This window comes from Pristis pectinata, chromosome 31 (genome assembly GCF_009764475.1).
Source record: "Pristis pectinata isolate sPriPec2 chromosome 31, sPriPec2.1.pri, whole genome shotgun sequence".
Classification (NCBI taxonomy): Eukaryota; Metazoa; Chordata; class Chondrichthyes; order Rhinopristiformes; family Pristidae; genus Pristis; species Pristis pectinata.
The window spans coordinates 14,641,549-14,665,199 of NC_067435.1; the positions used below are offsets into that span (position 1 = coordinate 14,641,549).

General features: G+C 46.8%; 1 protein-coding gene across 12 annotated transcripts; it reads right to left on the reverse strand.

The window, feature by feature from the left end:
• Positions 1-1,953: 1,953 nt before the first annotated feature.
• Positions 1,954-21,190, reverse strand: LOC127584960 (TLC domain-containing protein 4-B-like). Of its 12 annotated transcripts, none has more exons than XM_052042026.1 (9): positions 21,025-21,190; positions 19,230-19,289; positions 13,026-13,181; positions 12,457-12,618; positions 10,665-10,754; positions 8,482-8,540; positions 6,756-6,889; positions 6,603-6,676; positions 1,954-5,893 (listed from the first exon to the last, which is right to left on the reverse strand). In XM_052042026.1, the coding sequence occupies exons 3-9, from the start codon at positions 13,166-13,168 to the stop codon at positions 5,584-5,586; spliced, it is 972 nt and encodes a 323-aa protein (XP_051897986.1). In that variant the 5' UTR covers positions 13,169-13,181; positions 19,230-19,289; positions 21,025-21,190; the 3' UTR covers positions 1,954-5,583. The 12 variants fall into 12 exon arrangements, with proteins under 12 accessions (XP_051897986.1, XP_051897987.1, XP_051897988.1 ...); XM_052042027.1 differs by having other exon boundaries at positions 19,215-19,289; XM_052042028.1 differs by having other exon boundaries at positions 13,026-13,120; positions 19,230-19,339.
• Positions 21,191-23,651: the final 2,461 nt, after the last annotated feature.

The window sequence follows — 23,651 nt, forward strand, 5'->3', positions numbered from 1 at the left end:
CTCCCAGAAACTTCAGTACCGTGTCTGAATATTTTTAAGGCAGAGGGAGATAGATCCCTGATCAGCGAGGAGGTGAAAGGTTAATTTGGTTAAACAAGAGTGCGGTTATAATCCAATCAGCCACGATCTTATTGAATGGAGGAGTTAGCTTGAGGGACTGAGTGGTCTACTTCTAATTTGTAAGACCACCTCTATGTCCTCACCTTCCCCATTGAGAGTCTTACCACTCTCTGTGGCACTATCAGAACACAGGGAGAGGGGGAAAGGGGCCAGTGGGTTGGAGGGAGAGGTGGTGGTCGAATGACAATCAGGTTGCAACTTAAAACTATTGTCCATTTTCTCTTTCAAGATAAACAATAATTTTCCCCTGCTTGGTCTTCCTACCTTTGTCAGAATGAGTCTGGGCAGAGTGACCTACAGAGTGATGGGCAGGGTATCCCCCAATCTACGGCAGGGTACATCTGTTACCCTATTTGGTAAGTGTTTAAAAGATTATTGTTCCCCGTGGCATTTTCTCTGACATGCTTCCTAAAGCGGGAGAAATTCCGCTTCTGTTTATAATTCCTTTCAGCTGTAAGTGCTTCATGTCATTTGCTAACCTTCCAGCCCCAATGTGACAAATTGGTGAAAACTATTCAGAAGAGTAGCTTGTTTATATCCATTTGGATCCTGGCATGTCTGCATCATTGCCCGAGCTCAATTAGCTGCTTCAGACCACAGCGCCCATTCCAGCTACCCTCTGCCACAGGTCTGCATGACGGTGGGACATGACCCAATCTGTTCATCCTATACGTGTACATTCCTGAGAAACAAGGCGGCCCTTCCTGAGCCTCAGGAATTGTTCGCCGATCCATCCCAATGTTTCTAAAACAGCAACAGGCTTAACGGGATGCCGATTTCAAATAAATTTATTCAATCAAGTCACAGAATATCAGTACAAAAGTCAGTAGGTTACAGTACTTCCTGTCTGTGTGACTCATAATCCATAACATTTTATATAACAATGACTTTGGCTCCAGGTTGATTATCAGTGTACAAATCCTTTCAAATGTACAGATCCTTTCACACTGGAGGCAGGAACATCTGGAATCTTGCAGTAATCATAGAATCATTAAGGTGTGGATGGCCACTCAGCCCATTGCTCTCCGTACGGCAATCTAATAAACCATACCTTGTCTATGTTTTCTCATGACAGAATTTCGGCCATCGCCTACACCAGCTCGTCACAGCAAACCGCTTCCCTGTGACCTATTCTCCCCACATTCCCATCAACTCTCCCCAGACTCTACCTCTCACCCACATGTCTTTGAGACGTGAGAGGAAACTAGAGCAGCTGGAGGAAACCCACGTAGTCACAGAATGTGTGAAATGCGATTAGATCCCCGTTGCCCTCGTGTGAATTTCCATTGTCTTTTTGAAAGCCCTAACTCCTCAAAATAGAATCTTCTACCTATACCAAGTATAGTTTTAATCCAGCTCACTCAGTGTCAATTGAATGACGAGAGCCACTTCAGGAAGAGTGAAGCCAGCCTTACAATGGGGCGCTACCACAAATTCCAACCACCTGCCTGTGGTGAATTAGCTACAGCAACAAGGCACATGCAGGACAGAATGCAAGGGAAAAGCAGATTCCAGGTGCTTGATGGGCTGATGTTTATCACTTAACTCAAGGAAACATACTGCGTCACTTCAAAGGTCAAGAATAAAAAAGGAGTGAGCTGTTTACTTTGTTGAAGAGGAATTTTTGAGATAATGATCTACAAAGCTTTTAATAAATGAACCAAGTATGGTCCAGAGAACAAATCAAATGCGACTAAGGCTGGGTGAAAGCGGGAGAAGGTTCCACTGTAAAGGTCAGTGGTCACCAGCGGCGACTCAGTCTGTACGGCAGCTGAAAGCCCTTGGGTGAACGGCAACCTTGGCCAGTGCAGCAGTGGGAAACACAACATTCCCAGGTAATGGGAACATTCGCAGACTAGGTGATCATTTCACAGAACCCCTGCGCTCTGTCCGTAACCGCGATCTGCATCTCCGCGTTGCCAGTCACTTCAACTCCCCCTCCCACACTATCACAGATAATGTCAGTCCTCGGCCTCCTCCACTGCCAGGAGAATTCCAAGCGTAAACTGGAGGAACAGCACCTCGTTTTCCGTCTTGGAACCTTGCAGCCTAACGGGGTGAACGTTGTCATTTGCCCCCGTCCCCCCCAACCGCGCCTCTTCTTTTCTTCCCTTTCCCAGCCTCTCTCTCTTTATTCTACCCCCTTTTCCCTCCTTGCCTTTGACCCATCCCCCAGATCTGCTCTCCCCTCCTCCCCCGCACCTATCACTGTCTCTTACCTGCATCTATCACCACCTTGTGCCCACCCTGCCTCCCCTCTTTTGTCCATCTATCACTGCTCTGCTCCCCCCCCCCCACTACATATTGGGCTTCCCCTTTTCCTATCTTCAGTCCTGAAGAAGGGTCCTGACCCGAAACGTTGACCGCCTGCTTTTCTCCACGGATGCTGCCTGGCCTGCTGAGTTCCTCCAGCATCATCGTGTTTTTCATCTGGATTCCAGCATCTGCAGTCCTTTGTTTCTCTATTGCCAGGTAATGTGTCTGTCCCTCCCTGATAATTGCCAGTGACACCTGCTGCAGAAGTAGCACCTGTTCTGGGCGCAGTGTTAAGGTGCGAGCACAGAGCCACACCCGTGACACTCATCCTTTGATCAACTGCTTGCTCAGTGCCGCTGGTCTTTCGAGCATGTAAAAAATAGCTTGTGCCTGCAGTTGGAAACCACAGCATGGCTTAAGGCTTATATATGGTATCTCCAGGATGTCCCAAAGTGCTTTGCAGACTATTAATTACTGTTTAGTGTAGTCACATAGCAGCCAATTTGCACAAAGTAATATTACACAAATGTAAAGGGGCAAACCTGTCAACGTGCTTGGCTGATGTTGGCCTAAAGGTGACTATTGGTTCTGCATTGGCAAAACTCCCTGCTTGAAGGCAAGGCTGACAATAGAACTTATCCTGCAGCATAACTCGACAACAGCGAGGTTGTGGACAACGAGCTGAAGTTGGAGGAAAGCTTCCTGGTTAGCTGCAAGTGATGAGGCACAAAGGAAGGATTTCATTGTAAAAGGGCAGAGGGTGAATGATAGCACTCTCTGTACCGGGGGTGGGACATCTGAAACTTTCAGCATTGAGATTGGGAAAAACCTGGTTGATCCAGGGGCTGGTTGGTTTGTGTGGGAGGGTGAGGTGAGCTGGGGATTGGTAGGGGACTCTGAATGGCTTTTGATCCTTCCAACAGAGTGCCAGAGAACGCAGGCTCTTGGTTAAGACTGCACGTTGGACAAGTAATGCAGTGACAAAGATATAGGGAGATGGTGTAGGGAAGTAGTACAGGTGATGTTTGGGAACTTCATCAGGGATCATTGTGGGGCAGCTTCTAGATTGTTCTGAGAGGAATGAGATTGTTGAAGAAGTGCTGAACTTAAGAAGACATCTGACAACTGATTCAGTTGTCAACAAGGAAAGTGTACAAAACAGGGCGAGGGAGGCAGTCTTCAACATGAAGCAAGGAAGGTAAGACACAGGAGGGTGAAATTTGGCTTTGGCAGGGGGATTTGTTTGCCCATTACAAAGCCACTTCTTCCCCTTTCCCAACATTCCCTGGTTCCAGTCACATATGATGCTGGTTACTTGTAAAGGACGAATCCAAAGGAATCGCCAGGAGCTCCGATCGGAGAGCTGAACGACAGATTCAAAGGACTTGGAGAAGGGAGGAAGGTGCACCAGTACACCCGAGGGTGTTTGTGTTGAAGGTGAGGAGGTCGATAAAAGTGCTTTGAAGGAGTGGGGGATTATTTATAGAGAGAGAGGACATTTCCTTGCTGATGTGCGGTGCCGAGAACTGAATATAGTTGTTCCACACACACTAACCAAAACTTCACAAAGCTGCAGAATAACTTCTGTCCTTTGTATCCCAGCCCTCTGGAGTTAAAGGCCAACATTCCTTTAGTGTTTAAATTATTCTCTGTTCCTATCCAGTAGCTTTCAGTGATTTCTGAACTTGAACCCCTAAATCTCTCTCAGTTCCTTGCTTTCACTAATGAAAAATTACTCTGATCCACCCCAGGTCTGGACCAGACTGTCTCACACTTCCCCAAACTGAACTTCATCCGACACTGTTTCGCCCAATCAGTTACTTGAACAATGTTCTTTGCAACTTTCTGTTCCTTTCCTGTGTGCCTCCTAACCTGGTGTTCATTCCTTGTACTGGAGCCACAGCACACATCCCTTCTGGTCCCTGAGTCACGTCCCATAGACCCTACTTGTACCTTTCATTCCTATCCAATTTCATGCACTTGCAAACAGTTTCTTGTGTCAAGCCTTGTTTGATGCCTTCCAGAAGTCCATATATATAAAATAACATTTATAGGCATTCCCTTACGTACCATGCTAGATACTTGCTTGAAAATTCAATGAAATTCAATGGACATTATGTACAAATTACTAGCCCATGTCCGATAAAATTATTTTACATCAGCAGGAGATAATTATGTGAGTACGTAAACCAATATATACTCTTCTGACTGTGTGAGTGACCCAGTAAATCCCTTACATTTTACCAACTAAGCTGACATTGGAAAATCTGCAAAAGCTGTTAATAGGGCGATGTTGGTCAGTGGGGTGACACAACCAGTGTGCACTCATGGCTCAAGAGGTCAGTTGCATGTGGATTGGCGGTTAGGGGAATGAGGTCCCCTGACATCATTCACCATTAAAAGGCCAGAAACTAAGTCTCTCTCTGTTGCAATGAGGAAAACAAAATCCTCGTGAACCTCAGATAGTGCTTGAAACAGGAATAGAAGGTCTGGAGAATGGGAAGGAGAGGAATTACACTAGGATGTTGAATGGTCTGTCTGAAAGTCCACATGTTTGGTGTACAGGGATAGGTGAGTTGATCTACAAAAAGGTGAGGTGAGGTGTGGTGGGTGGGGGTGGTGGTGGGGGGAGATAGGTGGTGGAGAACAGGGGTTATTGCGCTAAATTGTGATACAAATCATTCAGATAAAATCTGACTCCAGATCCTGTTCTGGAGCAGAGCTCAGCCAACACAGTACAAGACAGGTGGATAAGGCAGTTGCACAGTGCAGCATTTTCTGGGCTGCAGATGTATCAGTCCACTGACCGGGCCAGCACTGGAGTTGGGTCCTGGAGTGCAAGAGCTGGGCACACAGGGCCTGGAGTGCTGAGCCAGGGACAGCGATAGGGGGCAGGGCCTATAGCACTGGGCCCGCTGGTACTGAGGCACTTCTCATGCTCAAGGCTCAGTTGCAGATAAGACAGAAAACCGAGGTGAATTTCCGAGGAATATAGAATGAAAATCTGGGAGTAATCATAGAATCAATGCCATCTCTAATCTCCCCTGTGTCTATGTTTGGGAATACCAACATTTACAGCTTTGCTGGATTTACTATTATGGTTGAGATTTCTGAACTAATTTTTCAACAGTGCTGATTTGCCACTGATTAATTTTAATGATTAATGTGTAAGCAGGTCAGTCTTGTCCATTAAACCAGGCTGTGTGCCTAGAAACTCTTACTGAGTTCGGTTTTTCGATGCTTATGGGATGTGGAGAGAATCTTCCAACAGCCTCTGGCAATTTTGTACATCCAGATTGTGTTGAGAATATCCAGAGCAACGCTCGATATGATCCAAGCACACTGCGGCCCGAGCCCGAGACGGTGGAAGGCGGCTGTGCCGAAGCTGGAAGCCACTTGCTGGTAGTAGGACGGAATCACAGCGATGCGTACAAGGAAGAAGCTGACGGACATGGCCATGCCGTTCAGCAGCACCAGCCTGGTGCTTCGGGGGAAGCCCAGAACCTCAAAGAACCATCTGCAGTGAAACACAATGCATTCGTTGGCACACTCCTCCTACCACCAGGGGCAGTGTAGGTCCCCATCCCACCATCCACAGAGTGCCAGTCACTTCCTCAACAACCAGGGGCAGTGCCTCCACCCCATCCACCACCAGGGGCAATGGCAAGTGCACAGGAATCTTCATCGTGGATGGTCTATGACCAGGAAGCACTATCTCTGCTCACCCTTGGACTTGATTGCTGCTTTTTACGTGGTTGGCTGCATCATCCATTATTACCCGGCAGAATAGAACATCCCTCACCTGGTTCTGCGCTGACCCATCCCTGGATAACTGCCAGACAGAATATGCTGCAACGGTTTCTCCTCCCAACTCCAGATATATTAAGGATCCCCTCACCATCACCAACCCCATAGACCTTGGCTGCTTAACTAGATTAAAGGAGCTGTGATACATGTGTGAGCTATAAGTGGTGTGTAGAGCCTACAGAGACGGCGATTCACATTCTACTTTGTGTGAGCTGGAGCTTCTGCTGAACAGCATAACACCAAACAGGGCAAATGAGATGGCCATTATTTTTAATTGAAGTTTCAATCAGAAAAGGAAAGGCACAGCTCGGCGCCTCTGAAACTGTGCCCCCACGAGCTCCTGTAACCTTGGGTTATGCCCCGTTACCCGCGAGACAGGGTCAGATACAAAAAAAGTCCAAAACTGAAAGACAACTTACCGCTGGTTTACAAAGGGTGTGGAGAGTTCTGCAATCAATCGGAAATTAGCAAAGTAAGGTAGGAGACCACGAGCCTGTGAAGGAGAACCGAGGTGATAAAAGTGATCCAGGGCAAGAATGGGAACAGACTATCGGGATTATTCCTGCACCCACCAAAGATCGATGAGGAAAGCTGCTCGCCTCCTGACTTACCAGCACGTACTGGTAGGCATAGAGCGCTGCCAAGTGGTGGCTGATGAAATACCTGTCTCCTAATGTCTTCCAGTGCCACAGGAGAAGCACTAAATCTGCAATAAGATTGAGAGTGTAAGCCAGGCAAAGCCAGCGACAAATGTAAGAAAGTGTGTGAAGTGGGCAAAGCCATTGACCAATGAGAATAAGAGTGTCAAGTGCACAAAGCCAACAGCCAATAAGAGCAAGAGAATGAAGTGGGCAAAGGCAGCAACCAATGACAGCAAGGCTGTGAAATGCGCAAAGGCACCAACCAATGAGAGAAGATTCTGAAATGGGCAAAGCCGCCAGCCAATGAGAGCAAGAATATGAAGTGGGCAAAGCCAGCGACCAATGAGAGCAGGAGTTGTGCAGTGGGCAAAGCCAGCGACCAATGAGAGCAGGAGTTGTGCAGTGGGCAAAGCCAGCGACCAATGACAGCAGGAGTTGTGCAGTGGGCAAAGCCAGCGACCAATGACAGCAGGAGTTGTGCAGTGGGCAAAGCCAGAAACCAATCAGAGCAGGATTTTGATGAGCTCGAAGCCAACAACCAGCGGCAGACGTGAAAGCAGAGTGGGACTATGAAGTGGGAAGCCGTGGATGATCGGAAGGAGGATGAAGTATGTGCAAGGCCAGCAACCCACGTAAGCAAGGCTAGTTAAAGACCGCAGCTGCGTTAGGGAAAATAGATTTTGGATAATCTCTGATTATGCATTGGCCAATATTCAAGTGTAGAGACATGACAGGATAAGTAAGTCATTTAACATCTGCCTACAGCTAGCCCAGGTACGTTTGATGGGACAGTGTAGAGACGGCTTTACACAATCTAATTCATAATGCCTCCCACCTGGGAACCCCTGACGGAACAGAAGGGAGAGTGCCTTATTCAGGGTTTAACCCATGCTGCCTGAGCCTTGGGAATGTTTGATGGGACAGTGTGGCAGGAGCATTACTCTGTATCTAATCTGTTTTCATTTTGGCCTCTCTCTCAGGTCCCCATTTTGTGTACTTTTTTGCTTATTTAAAATAACTTGATTTAAACATCAACTAAATCTAAATTAAAATGTTAACCTCACTGTCCAGGATACACTTCAGCTCCTGAAGTGCCCACTAGTCCTGGAAGGCTTCCAGCCCTCTACAGGGACACCCTGGCACAGATGTAAGCTCACAAGAGGGGTAGGAGTTGGCACAGAGAGACGGCCTGATGGCCCACAAACTTTCTGACCCATTGCCATATCTGCCCTGGGTGTATTTAATGGGACAGTTTAGAGAAAGCTTTATTCTGCATCTAACCTTTGTTGTACCTGCTTTGGCAGTGTTTGATGGGACAGCTAGAGTGAATTGTACTATGTATCTAACCTGTACCGCCTCTGCCTTGGGAATGTTTGATGGGACAGTGTAGAGGGAGCTTTATTCTGCTTCTAACTTGTGCTATCCCTGTCCTGGGGGTCTTTGATGGAAGAGTGTAGAGAGAACTGTACTGTGTCTAACCTGTGCTGTGCCTGCCCTGGAAGTGTTTGATGGGATGGCGAAGAGGGAACTTCACCCTGTGCCTAACCCATGTATACCTACCCCAAAAGCTGGAGTAAAAGGTATGAAATGAAAACTCAAAAGATATTCAAGTATGGAAGTCGTTCATCTAAAGACTGGGAGTGTGTGCAATGCTCACCATTGATCAAGTAGCCTGAAGCGATTGCTATGTTAACCTTGACTAGCCTGGGATCCCCCCTGTAAAACATAAGAGCAAAAGCTTCAGTTTTCAAAGGCTCCGGTGCTTGTTACCCATTGTCAGTGGGAATCACACATCAGCAACTGACACAGTTCACAGGAAAGATTAACGGGGCCAATCTTCGGGACACAAACTCCTCATCAAGTAAATGCTTGGATACTGGTGAAGACGACTAAATGTGGAGCCAGTTATAGAGTGCAGTGAGGATGAGAGCAACAGCTTGAGAAAACCCTGAATCTCACAGGAATAGTGATAGTCGGGTGTGATTCCAAAACAGGAAGGAATAAAGCTGGAGGAAAGCGATAATTGCCCAGGAAAGCACATTTTGATAGACTTGATCAAACACGAGAAGACGGAAAGCAATGAAGGTGAACAAGTTAAAGTGAAACAATCTGAAATCCTGCCTGAGAGATCAGAACTTCTTCAAGGTAGGCTTTCCTGGAAAAGAAGTGGGAATGAATTAAGTAATTAGTGCTGCAGGTTAAACACCCCTGCTCTGTGAATTGCTGGCATCCATTTGAAGGAACAGAAGATTAACATCTCACCTGCAGAAAATGTGTGAACTGTGTAGCTAGTTGCTGTAATAATCATGTAAAACACTAAGAGATAATCCACAATCATAAGACCAACTTTCTTGGCAGGCAGCTAGGATGCCGTGCAATCCAAGGCTGATTAAGTAAAAATCCGCAGACTAGGAACTTTGCCCAAACCTTGCATATGAGGTCAGATTCCAGGAGACGTTGATCCATATGAGGGAAGATAGTGGGTTAGGGGAAATTATTAATTTCTTGTGAGATGCCAGCAGCATCTGGGATTTAGCAAATGAGGGCATGATCCTCAGATGTACAGTGTTCTACCAAGCATGTCATTAAGAGCACAACATCTGGACGAAGTTCAGAGGAGATACTCACACACACTATTTGCATCAGGATTCACTGAATAGCAACCAGGAACTTGAAATGAGGCCAACTATATGTCCCTTATACCAAGGACTAACGCTGAAGCCAAGGTAGAGCAGTTAATCACCATGACCCAGAAACCAGAGCTGTTGGGAATTGGAGCGTGAGATTTGAATCGCACTGAATCAGAGCACGGGGGAGCAGAGGGAGAACCCTGAATCACACTGACACCCCTGAGTCACTGAGGAGGAGAGGGAGAACTGTGAATCACTGAGGTCTGGTCACTGGGAAGTGAAGGAAGAACTAAGATACGTGGGACCTCAATAGCTTCGATTGTTAGATCGTTGTCCTGGGATTGGTTTAAAATCTATCCTTGGAGTCACCTGGCACGGCTGAAATACCAACTGGTAACCGAGAGTGATTGGAGAAAAACTACTTTTGGCTGTTTCAGGATTGGTTAGACACAACAGATGTTTGGAACTCTTTCCCAAAATGGCAGCTCTGGCTTAGCCTGTTAATTTTAATCAACACACAAAGGAGCTGGAGGAACTCAGCGGGTCAGGCAGCATCTATGGAGGGAAATGGACTGGTGACGTTTCGGGTCCATTTCCCTCCATAGATGCTGCCCGACCCGCTGGGTTCCTCCAGCTCCTTTGTGTGTTGATTAAAATTTCCAGCACCTGCAGTCTCTTGGGTCTCTGTTAATTTTAAGTCTGATATAGATATATTTTTGATAATCAAATGTATGAAGGGATAAGGCTAACACAAGAAAAAATATACACAAAGGGTTAAACGTTGACTGACAGATTGTTCCCGTTGACAGCAGACGAAACTGGCCACAAGGCCTCAAAATGCAGAGGATGAGGAAGAGGGAAATCCTTCATTAAGAGGGGAAATCGGAGGTGAAATGAAGGGAAGGATACTGAACGTGTCAATGTAGATGGAGACAATGAGGGGGCAAACAGCCAGCAGCATCACCCAGCACAGCCTGGGCTGGGGACCCAATGTTTTCTCCACATTTTACCATCTTGAGCCAGGGAATCCTGCTGTTTCATACCCAGCTATGGTTGGTGCACCTTACTGCTGTCTGAAGCCTTGCTTCTGCCACCTTTACACCTGCTGCCTAACACTGGTGCTTGCTGAGGGTTCTGTTTCAATGGGGTCCCACACTTTGCATCTGCAGATTTTACTTAAAGGTCCATGCTCTGACTTTCAGGTTCTTACCAGATGCGGTCTCTGTTGACGTTGTCATCGAACCAAAGGATGTACAAAGCCAGGCCTCCAACTACAAGAGCGTGAATCGTGGAAACACATCTGCAGAGGAACAGCAAGAATTGAGTCCAGGCAACAATAATGGTGTGGTGTAAGACGTGATTTGCTCAATTCCAGGAGATCCTGGGTTAGACTGGACATGTGTATGCTGAAGGTGCCCGTTCTCTCAGACTCTTACTGCTGGTGGGTTTTTCAGTTAGAGGGCAATGATTCTGTGACTAAGGCAACTGTGTCTCAGTATCATGAACCACTATTCGCTTCTGCACATAGATAATGGAGCTACTCGGCTGCATTGACCAGTATCTGTTCTACTTGGGTGTGGACTTTTAATACTTGTAAATGCACACCTTTATCCTGCTAGTTGCTAATAGTATTCTACTCAATCATACAGTTAAATGCCACTGGTTAAACATCTGTAATTAGAACCTGCAATATACATTCACCCCAGGAATCTACATTTGTATCCAACTTGTGCATACAATCATGCCCTCTACAATCTTCTGCTGAGTGGTTGCTCCAGGAGATTCACCAAAGGGATCACTGCTCAACAAGGGAGCAAGATCACCGTATAAAGCAGCATTAATATAGCACATCAGGATTTGGCTATCAACTCACTGAATCAAATGTTCGGGCAGCACAGTGTTACAGCTGGCAGAGCTGTTGCTCCACAGTTCCAGCAACTTGGGTTTAATCCTGACCTGCGTTGCTGTCTGTGTGGAGTTTGCACATTCTCCGTGACTGCATGGAGCTCCTCCACATTCCAAAGACGTATGGGTTGGGAGGTTGATTGGCCACTGTAAGTTGCCCCTAGTGTGTAGGTGAGTGGTAGAAACTGGGGAAACAAAGGACTGCAGATGCTGGAATTGAGATGAAAAACATGGTGATGCTGGAGGAACTCAGCAGGCCAGGCAGCATCCGTGGAGAAAAGCAGGCGGTCGACGTTTCAGGTCAGGACCCAGTTGATAGGTATGTGGGGAGAATAGTCTTAGGAGTGGTTAGAAGGTCGGCACAACATGGTGGGCCGAAGGGCCTGTATTGTGCTGTACTGTTCTATGGTTCTAAGAAAAAAATAAAATGAGTGTAAATGGATGCTTGATGATTAGCAGGGACTCAGTGGGCCGAAGGGCCTGTTTCAGTGCACTCTGACTCTATGATTAGAATGCGGTGGCAAGTCGAGTGGTGGTCGTGCAGTGGAACAGTTATTATTTGATCACAGGAAGCTTTGTGACTAACCTGTGATGTAGATGCAGCAGGGAAGATGGATCTTTCTTCTGCACCTAACACATGCTTGACCTGACTGGAGGGGAGACCTCCTTTGTAGAGGCTAAGGCAGACGACTGAGGGTATGAATGAGGATCCTCTAGATAAGAGAGGATACATCAAGGCCACAGCAATATTGGATGGGAGATAGAGGGTGTAGTTAAAGGATGACAGGCCTCACAAGACAAAGGAGTGGAAGTAGGCCATTCGGCCCATCGAGTCTGCTCTGCCACTTCACCATGAGCTAAACTATTCTCCCATCTAGGCCCAATTCCTTGCCTTTTCCCATATCCCTTGATACCCTGATTAATTAGATACCTATCAATCTCTTCCTTAAACAGCCCAAATGATCAGGCCTCCACAGCTGTATGTGGCAATGAATTCCATAAATCCACGACCCTCTGGCTAAAGAAATTTCTTCTCATCTCTGTTTTACATGGGTACCCTCTTATTTTAAAACTGTGCCCTCTTGTCCTGGACTCACCCACCAGGGGAAACAACATCGCCGCATCTACTCTGTCCGATCCTTTCAACATTCGAAATGTTTCTATTGAGGTCCCCTCTCATTCTTCTGTACTCTAATGAACACGGTCCAAGAGCCGACAAATGCTCCTCGTATGTAAGCCCTTGCATTCCGGGAATCATCCTCGTAAATCAAAGAAGAAAAGTCAGTCAGGTCCTATGGGATATATTGCACGTTACTGAGGGAAGGAAAAGTGGAAATGGTGGAGATTCTAGCCATAATCTTTCAGTCCTCCTTGTAGATGGGGTAGTGTCAGAGGCTGACACCCTAACATGGTTAATAATTGGGGTTAAGCAAGGCAGAACTGAAACAACATCCAGATGCTGGAGTCACATGGAGACAAATACACCTCAAGTGCAGTAACAGTTGCAGATTGTGGGAGTTGGTCTGAAGGCTGGTGGTAGCAACTGCTCCCTCAGTTGGCTGCAGAGACTAAAAATAAAGACTAACATGATCAGGGCAGCGAAGGTGGACCACTGATAATCTATCAGGACCTTTTCACTGCTTACCAGAGTGCAGAGATCAAGTACCTGGAGTGCCATTCAGTTTTCTGTGCCAGAGATAAGCTGCTGTAGCCCCAGCTGAGCAGAGCGGAGAGGCGTGGAGTAATCACGTGAAACAGCACCTGGAAAATGAAGAAACTGCCAACCACCACCAGATATGATCCGTCCATTCTTGTGGGACTCCTGAGGAGAGAGCACAACTCAGAGCAGTGAATGATGGGTCAAGCACTCTCGCTGACAGTCTGCACACAGCTCGGAGAGACGGCTGGCTCCTGCCCGATGTTGTACGTCTGTGTGCCTTAGCACCGGGTCCTGGACAGGAACACCAGGCTCACTTGTAGTGCAGTTAAATTAGAGGATAGTAACACTAATCCCACTTTATCACGGCACTAAATAGAACTGCCTTGTTCCCAGTTTTAAAATTAATCCTTTCTGATTTCTGCTTGAAAACTGAACCACAAGCCGTTTCCAGCCCGCCCCTAGATTAACAGCTCACAGGGTCCAAGTGCTGCTGGAAACACCAAACTCTTTCAGAGTCCCACTGTGCCCAGTCCAGCTACCACATCCAGAAAACATCTGCACCCAACAATCCTCAGTCTCTGGATGTTTGCTAATTAAAACCGTCATGCCCTAAGTCAGAACATTACCCTCGTGTCAGACATTATCCTGCAACTCATGGTAACTAACTGCAATTCATTCTCACACACACTTACTGACATTCACCAGTTTTTACTTGGTAACAAATACACACATAAACATAGCATATGAAGTAAAAACAAGAATAGGCGACTTGGCCTGTCAGTCTCGCTCCGGAATTTAAGAATTAATCTTTTACCTCGGCAATACTTTCTTGCACTGACCCAATTTCCTTGATTTCCTGAATATTCAAATATCTCTCCAGCTCTGTTTTGAATTAATTTGACTGAAGCATACTTGGGTAAGAGAATTACAAAATTAACTACCCTCAGGGTGAACAGGTTTATCCTTATCCCCGTCTTAAATGGCCAATCCCTTATTCTGAGAGTGTGAGCCCTGGTTCTACCCGGTCAATCATCTTTTCATTTACCTTGTCAAGCTCTGTATGAATTTTGTATGTTTCAATGTCACCTCTCATTCTTCTAAATTCAAGAGAGTAGAGGGCCAGACTGTTTTCTCTCTCCTCAGGAGAACATAACCATCCCAAGAATCAATCAGGTGAACCCTTGTTGCTGTTGTTCTATTGCAGGTATAAACTTCCTTAGGTAGGGAGACCAGACACGTACACAATATTCCAAGTGAGGGCTCACCAGTAGGGCATCTTTACTCTTGTACTCAAATCTTCTTGCAACAATAGCCTCGTACTCACGTTAACCTTAAGTGATTCATGCACAAGGACACCTCGTTCCCTCTGAACACCAACAGAGCAGGAACAACAGATGAAATGGCCTATTCTTCCTTCTGCTTGCCAACATCTTTCAACCTCCCAAGATTTAAAAAGTGCTCCGTATTTCTGTTTTTCTACCAAAGTGGAGCACCTTGCACTTCTCTGCAGTATATTCCATCTGCCCATTCACTGAGCTGGCAATATCCCCCTGATCCCTCTCTGCACCGTCCCCACAACCTATACCGCTGCCTAGCTTTGTACTTGGTTCCCTCTCCAAATTATTGACAGAGATTATTAACAACTGGGATCCTGCTTTAGTCACAGCCTCCCAACCTGATCATGAACTGTTTATTCCTCTGCTGCCTGTTAAACAATCCTCAATTCAAGCCACAATATCACCCACAATTACAAGCTCTAACTTTGCTTATAACCTCTCATGTAGAACGTGATTGAAGGCCTTCTGAAATCCCCAGTGCACCACATTCAATGATTCCCCCATGCACCCCCCATCAGTCCAGGTCGACTCTGCCCCATTACTATTTTCTGTGCCCTGTTACCACTTTCTTCATAATAGATTTCAGCATTTTCCCTCGACTGATGTCAGGCTAATGGATCTGAAGTTACCCGATTCTAGTGTGGTTCCCACCAACTTTAACCTCTCTTTTAAGGAAAGAGAGGTTACAATTGGTGGGAACCACACTAGAGGGAACAGAAATTTTTTGGAAGATTGCAACATCATAGAGAGATATAGAGAGAGATACAGCACATAAACTGGCCCTCTGGCACAACTCATCCATGTCGACCAAGATGCCCACCTACACGAGTCCCACATCCCTGCGTTTGGCCCACATCCATCTATCCCTTTTGTGTCCAAATGCTTTTAATACATTGTCATTGTACCTGCCTATACCACCTCCTCTGGTAGCTTGTTCCATATACCCACCAACTTACCCAAAAACTTACCCCTCAGATCTTTAAATAATTCCACTCTCACCTTAAACCTATGCCCTCTAGTTTTAGACTCCTCTACCGTTGGAAAAAGATTGTGACTATTACCCTATGTCCCGTTTTATAAACCTCCATAAGGTCACCTCTCAACCTCGTGCTGTCCAGTGAGAACGATCCCAGCCTCTCCAATCTTTCCATGTAACTAAAACCTTCCATTCCAGGCCACATCCTGTGGATCTCTTCTGTTCATCTCTTCCTCGTTTATTAAATAGCGGAGTTACATTTATACCCTTCCAATCTGTGGGAACCATTCTAGGACCTATGGAATTTTGTAAGCTGATAGCCTATGTACCCACACTCTCCACAGCTATCAAACCCTGGACAGCACAAAGGTGCAGCAAGTCGGGCTCCAGTGACCCAGGTTCAATCCTGACTTCGGGCGCTGTCCATGCGGAGTTTGCACGTTCTCCCTGTGACTGCGTGGATTTCCTCCGGGTGCTCCAGTTTCCTCCCACATCCCAAATACGTGTTGGTTGATAGGTTTACCAGTCACCGTAAATTACCCCTTGGGTAGGTGGCTGGTAGGAGAATGGGGGGAGTTGATGTGAGAGAAAAATAAGTGTGGGAATGGGACTGATGGGATTGCTCTGAGAGCCAGCATCAACTCAATGGGCCAAATGGCCTCTGTCCATATCGTCAGGAGATGAAAAATATGAAGGTCACCAGGTGCTACCTGGACAAATGATCCAGAGACTCGCATCTAAATCCCACCACGGCAGCTGCTGAAATTAAATTTGGTTAATAACCTGGAATTTGGAGACAAAACACCAACTAGACTTGGTGACTATGACTACAAGAAAAAAAGTACTGGATTGTCATAAGAACTCATCTGGTTTACTAATGTCCTTCAGGGGGACGAGATCTGCCATCCTTATTTCCTCCAGCCTTTATGTGACTCCAGACCCATCCAGTTAGGTGGTTGACTCTTAAATGCCGTCTCAGGTGGCCTAGTAAGCCATTCAGTTCTACATTTAAACGTAGAAGGAGTAAAACCGGACAGACCACTGGAATTCAGTGCACAGATCAAAGCTCTTCACTGTATCTCAGTACATGTGACAACAATAAACCAATACCAATTACATTAACCTGGGCACCAAATTCGAGCATGGCCAATTTACTCCCAGCGCAGTCCTCATTGCAAAGTCCTCCTCACAACTACATGGTGCCTCTGGCTACAGTGGGAGAGAAGTCCCAGAGACTAATCAAGCAAAAGCCTGACACTCACACTCACACTCACACGATTAGACTTTACCGACAATGCGCCAGACTCCTCCATCGCAATCCCTGGGTACGTCTTGTCCGAGCAGCAGGATGGACCCACCAGAAGTGGTGGCAGTGTGCAGAAAGGAGTTACCTTATAGTCCTCATCATCGACTCCAGGTCTCATGGCATTGGATCAACCATGGGCAAGCAAACCTCCTCCTGATTGCCACTCCCCATCCTCCCTCAGCTGATGAATCACTGCCCCTCTGTGTTAAATAAAACTTGGAAGCACTTAAAGTAATAAGGCACAGAATGTACTCTGATTGTTGGTGGGGGGGGGGGGGGGGGGGGGGGGGGGGGGGGGGGCAGCAAGGTCTGTCACCAGCGATGGCTTGGTAGCACCACCACAGACTGAACTGGTGGAATCTGATGGACGTGGCTGCCAGATCAGATTAATGGCGGAGGATGATTGAACCAAAGCAAGGGAGCTTAAGGGAGCAAGGGAAGCATTGGAAAGGGTGCAGAGGAGATTTACCAGGATGTTGCCTGGATTGGAGAGTATGGATTATGAGGAGGGACTAAGGGAGCTAGGGCTTTATCATGTCTCCCCTCATCCTTCTCTCCAATGAATAGAGGTGTACAAAATATTATGAGGAATAGATAGAGTGGACAGCCAGCGCCTCTTTCCCAGGGCGCCAATGCTCAATACAAGAGGGCGTGGCTTTAAAGTAATGGGTGGGAAGTTCAAGGGAGATATCAGAGGGAGGTTTTTCACCCAGAGCGTGATTGGTGCATGGAATGTGCTGCCTGGGGTGGTGGTGGAGGCAGGTACATTGGTCAAGTTCAAGAAATTGTTAGATAAGCATATGGAGGAATGTAAAATAGGGGGATATGTGGGAGGAAGGGGTTAGATAGTCTTAGGTGTGGTTTAAAGGTCAGCACAACATGGTGGGCCGAAGGGCCTGTATTGTGCTGTATTGTTCTATGGTTTTATGGACTCTACCTATGGCAAATGTATCTGCCCATGAAGGCTTTGGTAGAAGTGACCACCACATAGTCCTTGTGGAGACAAGTCCATTCATCGTACCAAGGGCACTTTCTATTGTGTTGTGTGGCATTACACAAATGCTAAATGGGATAGGCTCAGAACAGATCTAGAAGCTCAGATCTGGGCATCTACAAGGCGCTGTTGATAATCAACAGCAGCAGAGATGTACATCCCAACAAATGCCATTGTGGCTCAGCATACTCCTCATTCTATCTTCACTGCCAAGCCAGGGAGTTACTTGGTCCTATAAGGAGTGCAGAAGGGCTTTCTGGGGAATAACGAGGAGCCAGTCAAGTGGAGTTGCAATACAGGACCATGTGCATGCTAAGTAACAGAAACAACAAGCAAGAGACAGAGCTGGTGATCTCACAACCAACCGACCAGATCAAAGCTCTGCAGTCCTGCCAGATGTAGTTGTGAATGGTGGCAGACAATTCACAGCCAATGGGAGGAGGCTGCTCTAAGAACATTTGCAGCTCACTGATGCTGGGAGTGTTCAAGGAAAGGCTGAAACATTTGCAATCATGTTCAGGCAGAAGTTGCAAACAGGTGACCCATCTCGACTTTCTCCTGAGCATCCCATCATCACTGAAGCCAGACTCCAGCCAATCCCATTCTCTCCGCACGGTAAGAATACGAGGTAATAGCAGGAGTTGGCCTCTTAAGCCCATCCCACCTTTTGATATGATCGTGACTGATCTATCCCAAGCCTCAACTCCACTTCTGTGCCAGTTCCCATAGCCCTTTAATTCTCTGATCTTCCCAAAATTTATCTGCCTCCTCTTTAAATACCTCCAATGATACAGCCTCCGCCACCCCTGGGGTCAAGAATTCCAGAGATTCACCCCCCTCTGTGAGAAGTTCCAGTTTTAAATGACCACCCTGTATATTGTAACTGTGTCCCGTTGTTCACTAGTGGAAAATCTTGACATCTACTATGTCATGCTCCCTTAGGATCTTAAATGTTTCAATAAGGTTCTCACTCTTCTAAACTCCAAAGAATATTGATCTAATTTATTTAGCTGCTGGTAACAGGACAACCCTCTCCTCCCAGGAATTAATTTGGCCAATGTCCCTCAAACTCTCTCCAATGCCTGTATATCCTTTCTTAAATAAAACTGTGCACAGTATCCCAGGTGCAGCTTCACCAGTTTGCTGTACAATTGGAACAATACTTTCCTATTGCTAAACTCCAGCCCCCTTGCAATAAAGGTCAATATGACATTTGGCTTCCTAATCACTTGCTGCATCTGCCTGCTAACTTTTTTGCAATTTGTGCATAGTTATACCTGGATCCCTCTGTACTTCACTCATCTTCAAACTTTCTCCATTTAGATGATAGTCTTGTTGAAGTGCATCAAGAACCCAGCCAACATGCTGACCACGGTACTGAAGATCCATGATCCAGAATGAGCTGTGCCTCTATTCAAGCAATTCCTGCACAGTTAGAAAACTGGCATCTACCCAACAATGTTGGAAATTTCACAAGTGTGTTCCGTTCACAAGGAGCAGGACAAATCCAATCTGGCTAACCTCCTCTAACTAAGTTTGCTTTCAATCATCAAAGTAATGGAAGGTGTCAAATGGCACTTACTAATAACCGACTCACCGGTGCCCAGTTTGGGTTTTGCCAGGATGATCTGGATCCAGACCACATCACAGCCTTGGTCTAAAACGGACAAAAGAACTGAAGTCCAGACAGTCCAGCATCACAATGCCCTAATACAACAGAAGTCAATGACCAATCAATGGTTGAAATTGTACCTCACACAAAAGGGTTGTCAATGGATATTATCCTAGCCCTAGGGAAAAGCAGCAGTTCCTCAGGGCAGTGGCCTGAGCCCAACCAGCTGTTTTACTGATCTTTCTTCCATCATGGTGTCGGAGGTGTGGATGTTCACTGATGATTGCACTGTGACCATTTCCATTTGCAAACTCCTCAGCAAATGAAGCAGGTGATGCCTGCATGCAGAAAGACCTGGACAATGTTTGATTAGTGATTTGTGGCAAGCAAGAGTGCCTGGCAATGACCATCTCCAACGAGAGAGGATTTAACTACCTATCCTTGACTTACGTTGCTGAGTCCCTCCATGATCAATACCCTGGTGAGTTAACATTGACCAGAAACTCAACTGGACCAGCCACATAACTACCATGGCAATCACAGCAGTTCAGGGCTTAGGTGTTCTGTGGTAAGTGATTCACCTCCGGACACCTCAAGGCCTTTCCACCATCTACAAGGCACAAATTAGGTGCTTGACAGAACACTCACTACTTGCCTGGATGAGTGCAGAGGCAACATCTCTCAAAAAGCATGAGACCATTCACTACAAAGCACCTCATCCACCAGCCTAAACAATCATTGCCTCCATCACCAGTGCATAGTGGCTGCAGTGGGCACCAGTTACAAAATGCACAGCAGTTACTCGTCCAGGCGACTCTGACAACACTTTCCAAATCCACCAGCTCTCTCACCAAGAAGAACACAGGCAGCAGGAACGTGGGAACACCATCGCCTGCAGGTTCTACTCCAAGCTGCACAGCACCATCCTGACTCGGAAGATACATCGCCAGTCCTCATCACCGCTGGTCCAACTGTCCAAGTCCTGGAAAGACCCCCACCCACCCGGGAACATTCTCTCTTCTCTCCTCTTCCATCGGGTAGAAGATACAGGAGCCTGAGGGCACGTACCGCCGGACTCAAGGACAGCTTCTACCCCACGGTGATAAGACTACTGAACAGTTCTCTTATACGGTGAGATGGATTATGACCTCATGATCTACCTTGTTGTGACCTTGCACCTTATTGCACTGCACTTTCTCTGTAGCTGTGACACTTTACTCTGTACTGTTATTGTTTTTACCTGTACTACCTCAATGCACTCTGTACTAACTCAATGTAACTGCACTGTGTAATGAATTGACCTGTACCATCGGTTTGCAAGACAAGTTTTTCACTGTACAAGTGACAATAATAAACCAAAACCAATACCAATACCAACCGCACTGTGGGAGCACCAGAAGGACTGCAGCGGGGCAAGAAGGTGGCTCACCCCCACCTCCCCAACCAGGGATGGGCAATAATCACTGGTCACACCAGTGACACTCAGATCCAGCAGGAGAGCGGAAATACATAAAAATGGGGATTTATCACCTTTCTCCCATTAACTTTTCCAATTTTTTTAAAATATCAAATGCTAATTCCTCTCAGCCCCTCACTGACTGTGTTCCCCACAGGTTCTGGGGTTTCTGTGACCTTTGGACAGTTTGATGCCCCAACCATTTCCCTATTCCAAGGTAATTTCTCCTGCCTTGGTCTGACAGCCGGTCAGAGGTGCTCACACACACGCACAGATCACAGGTTCGCCCTATTTCACCATTTACTTTAATTATTCACCACTTACACTGATTTATGGCAGACCCCCACACATGCTCAGTGCCGCCTCATCATCAGCCGGAAGTCCTGACGCTCGTTTCCGGACCCGCTCCGCACTTGTCGACGCGTCAGTCCGGGCAGGTGCTGCAGTGCCCCCGAGTCACCGGCAGGGGGAGAGGGGGAGCGCCGTCGGGCCGGAGTCACCTGAGCGGTGCAGTAAGTCCTCGTCACCAGCGGTGGCGCAGCGGAGCGAATCCACGTCATCGGCAAAGTGGATGACGGCATTAACCGCGAGTCACCGGCGGTGGCGCTGTGGAGCGAATCCACGTCGTCAGCAAGTGAAGAGCTGCATCAACTGCGAGTCACCGGCAGGGGGAGCAGAGGAGAGAAACTGCGCTGTTGAGCCGAGCCACCTGAGCGGTGCAGTATTGGTATTGGTTTATTATTGTCACTTGTACCGAGGTACAGTGAAAAAACTTGTCTTGCATACCGATCGTACAGGTCAATTCATTACACAGTGCAGTTACATTGAGTTAGTACAGAGTGCATTGAGGTAGTACAGGTAAAAACAATAACAGTACAGAGTAAAGTGTCACAGCTACAGAGAAAGTGCAGTGCAATAAGGTGCAAGGTCACAACAAGGTAGATCATGAGGTCAGAGTCCATCTCATTGTGTAAAGGAACCATTCAATAGTCTTATCACCGTGGGGTAGAAGCTGTCCTTAAGTCTGGTGGTACGTGCCCTCAGGCTCCTGTATCTTCTACCCGATGGAAGAGGAGAGAAGAGAGGATGTCCCGGGTGGGTGGGGTCTTTGATTATGCCGGCTGCTTCACCAAGACAGCGAGAGGTAAAGACAGAGTCCAAGGAGGGGGAGGCTGGTGTCCGTGATGCGCTGGGCTGTGTCCATAACTCTCTGCAGTTTCTAACTGCCGATCACCACCAGTGGTTGCAGTGGAGTAAACCAGGTCATCAAAGTCAAAATCGAGTTCATTGTCAAATGCATTGCAAAAATTACTTGCAGAGGCATCACAGGCACATAGCTTCATTTGGAATATTGTGTTCGGTTTTGGTCACCCTGCTTTTAAGCTGGAAAGAGTGCAGAGGAGATTTAAATTGGTAAATTGGTTTATTACTGTCACATGTACTGAGGTACGGTGAAAAACTTTGTTTTGCATGCCATCCATACAGATCATTTCATCACATCAGTTCATTGAGGTAGTACAAGGGAAAACAATAACATAACACAGAATAAAGTGTTACAGTTACAGATAAAGTCCAGTGCAGGTAGACAATAAGGTGCAAGGCCATAACGAGGTAGATTGTGAGGTCAAGAGTCCATCTTATTGTAAGATCAGCTAGTAAGGTATCTTTTATTAGTCACATGTACATCGAAGAGTCCATCTTATCATATTAGGGGACCCTTCAATAGTCTTATAACAGTGGGATAGAAGCCGTCCTTGAGCCTGGTGGTTTACGAGGATGTCACCAGGACTTGAGGGGCTGAGTTATGGCAAGAGGTTGAGCAGGTTGGGGCTGTTTTCATTGGAGAGTAGGAGGTGGGAGGATGGGTGGAACAAAGGGAATTTCTCTGATAGGTTGAGGCGAGATTCAGATTCAAATTAGTTTATTATCATATGCACCAGGGCGCAACGAAATTCTTTGCTCACGTGAAGCTCACAGACTAAACAGTATACACAGTAATAATAAATACCATAACAAAGACAGCGGCAAGTAGATAAACAACGGAATGGCACTTCCTTTCCCTTTTTGACTAAATTTGCAACATCTCTCGTCATCCAAGGTTCCTGAACCTTGCCATCCTTGTGTTCCTTCCTGGAGATACAGACCAGATGCAGGGTCTCAACCTGATATGTCGACTGTGCATTTCCCTCCACAGATGCTGCTCGACCTGCTGAGTTCCTCCAGTAATTTGTTTTTTGTCTTTCTTCCTCATAGGAACATGTCGGTCCTGAATTCTGACCAGCTGGCCTTTAAGCGACTCCCACATGTCGGATGTGGATGTACTGGATAACAGCTGCTCCCAATCTACTCTCCCAGCTCCTGCCTAAAACTGTTGTAATTAGCCTTTCCCCAATTTAGCACTTTCCCCCGAGATCCAGTCTTATCCTGATCCATAACATCTGAAAACCTAGAGCGTTATGATCCTTGTTACCAAAATGCTGCCTCGCTGAAACTCCAATCACCTGCCCGGCCTCATTTCCCAATACAAGGTCTGGTGTGTCTCCTTCCCCGGTTGGACTATCAACACACTGGGTCAAGAAACCCTCCTGGATGCACCCAACAAATTCTGCTCCATTGAAGTCTCTGGCACTAAGGGAATCCCAGCCAATATTTAGGAAATTACAGTCACCCAATACAACTACCCTGTTGCTTTTACATCTCTCCATAATCTGTGACACATCTATTCCTCTGTCTCCTTCTGGCCATTGGGAGGCCTATGGTCCAACCCCAGTGACTGCACCTTTCTTATTCTTGCCCATATTGCCTCATTGGATGAGTCCTGATGAGTGCCACTGTGACATTCTCCCTGATCAGTAGTGCAACACCCCCACCCTATAGTCCTGGAGTCCTTGCCTTTCTTGGTGTTAGAGGTTGTGGGTTTGGGAGGTGCTGTTGGAATAGCCTTGGTGAGT

Excerpts from the sequence above, each read along its gene's own strand:
- LOC127584960 (XM_052042021.1), bottom strand. The coding sequence starts at position 19,277 with ATGTGGTCTGGATCCAGATCATCCTGGCAAAACCCAAACTGGGCACCG. Across the intron at positions 12,619-13,025 it reads AAAACTGAATGGCACTCCAG|GATGATTCCCGGAATGCAAG; the intron begins GTACTTGATCTC and ends TTGATTTACGAG. Across the intron at positions 6,677-6,755 it reads GCTTTCCTCATCGATCTTTG|GCTCGTGGTCTCCTACCTTA; the intron begins GTGGGTGCAGGA and ends TCTCCTTCACAG.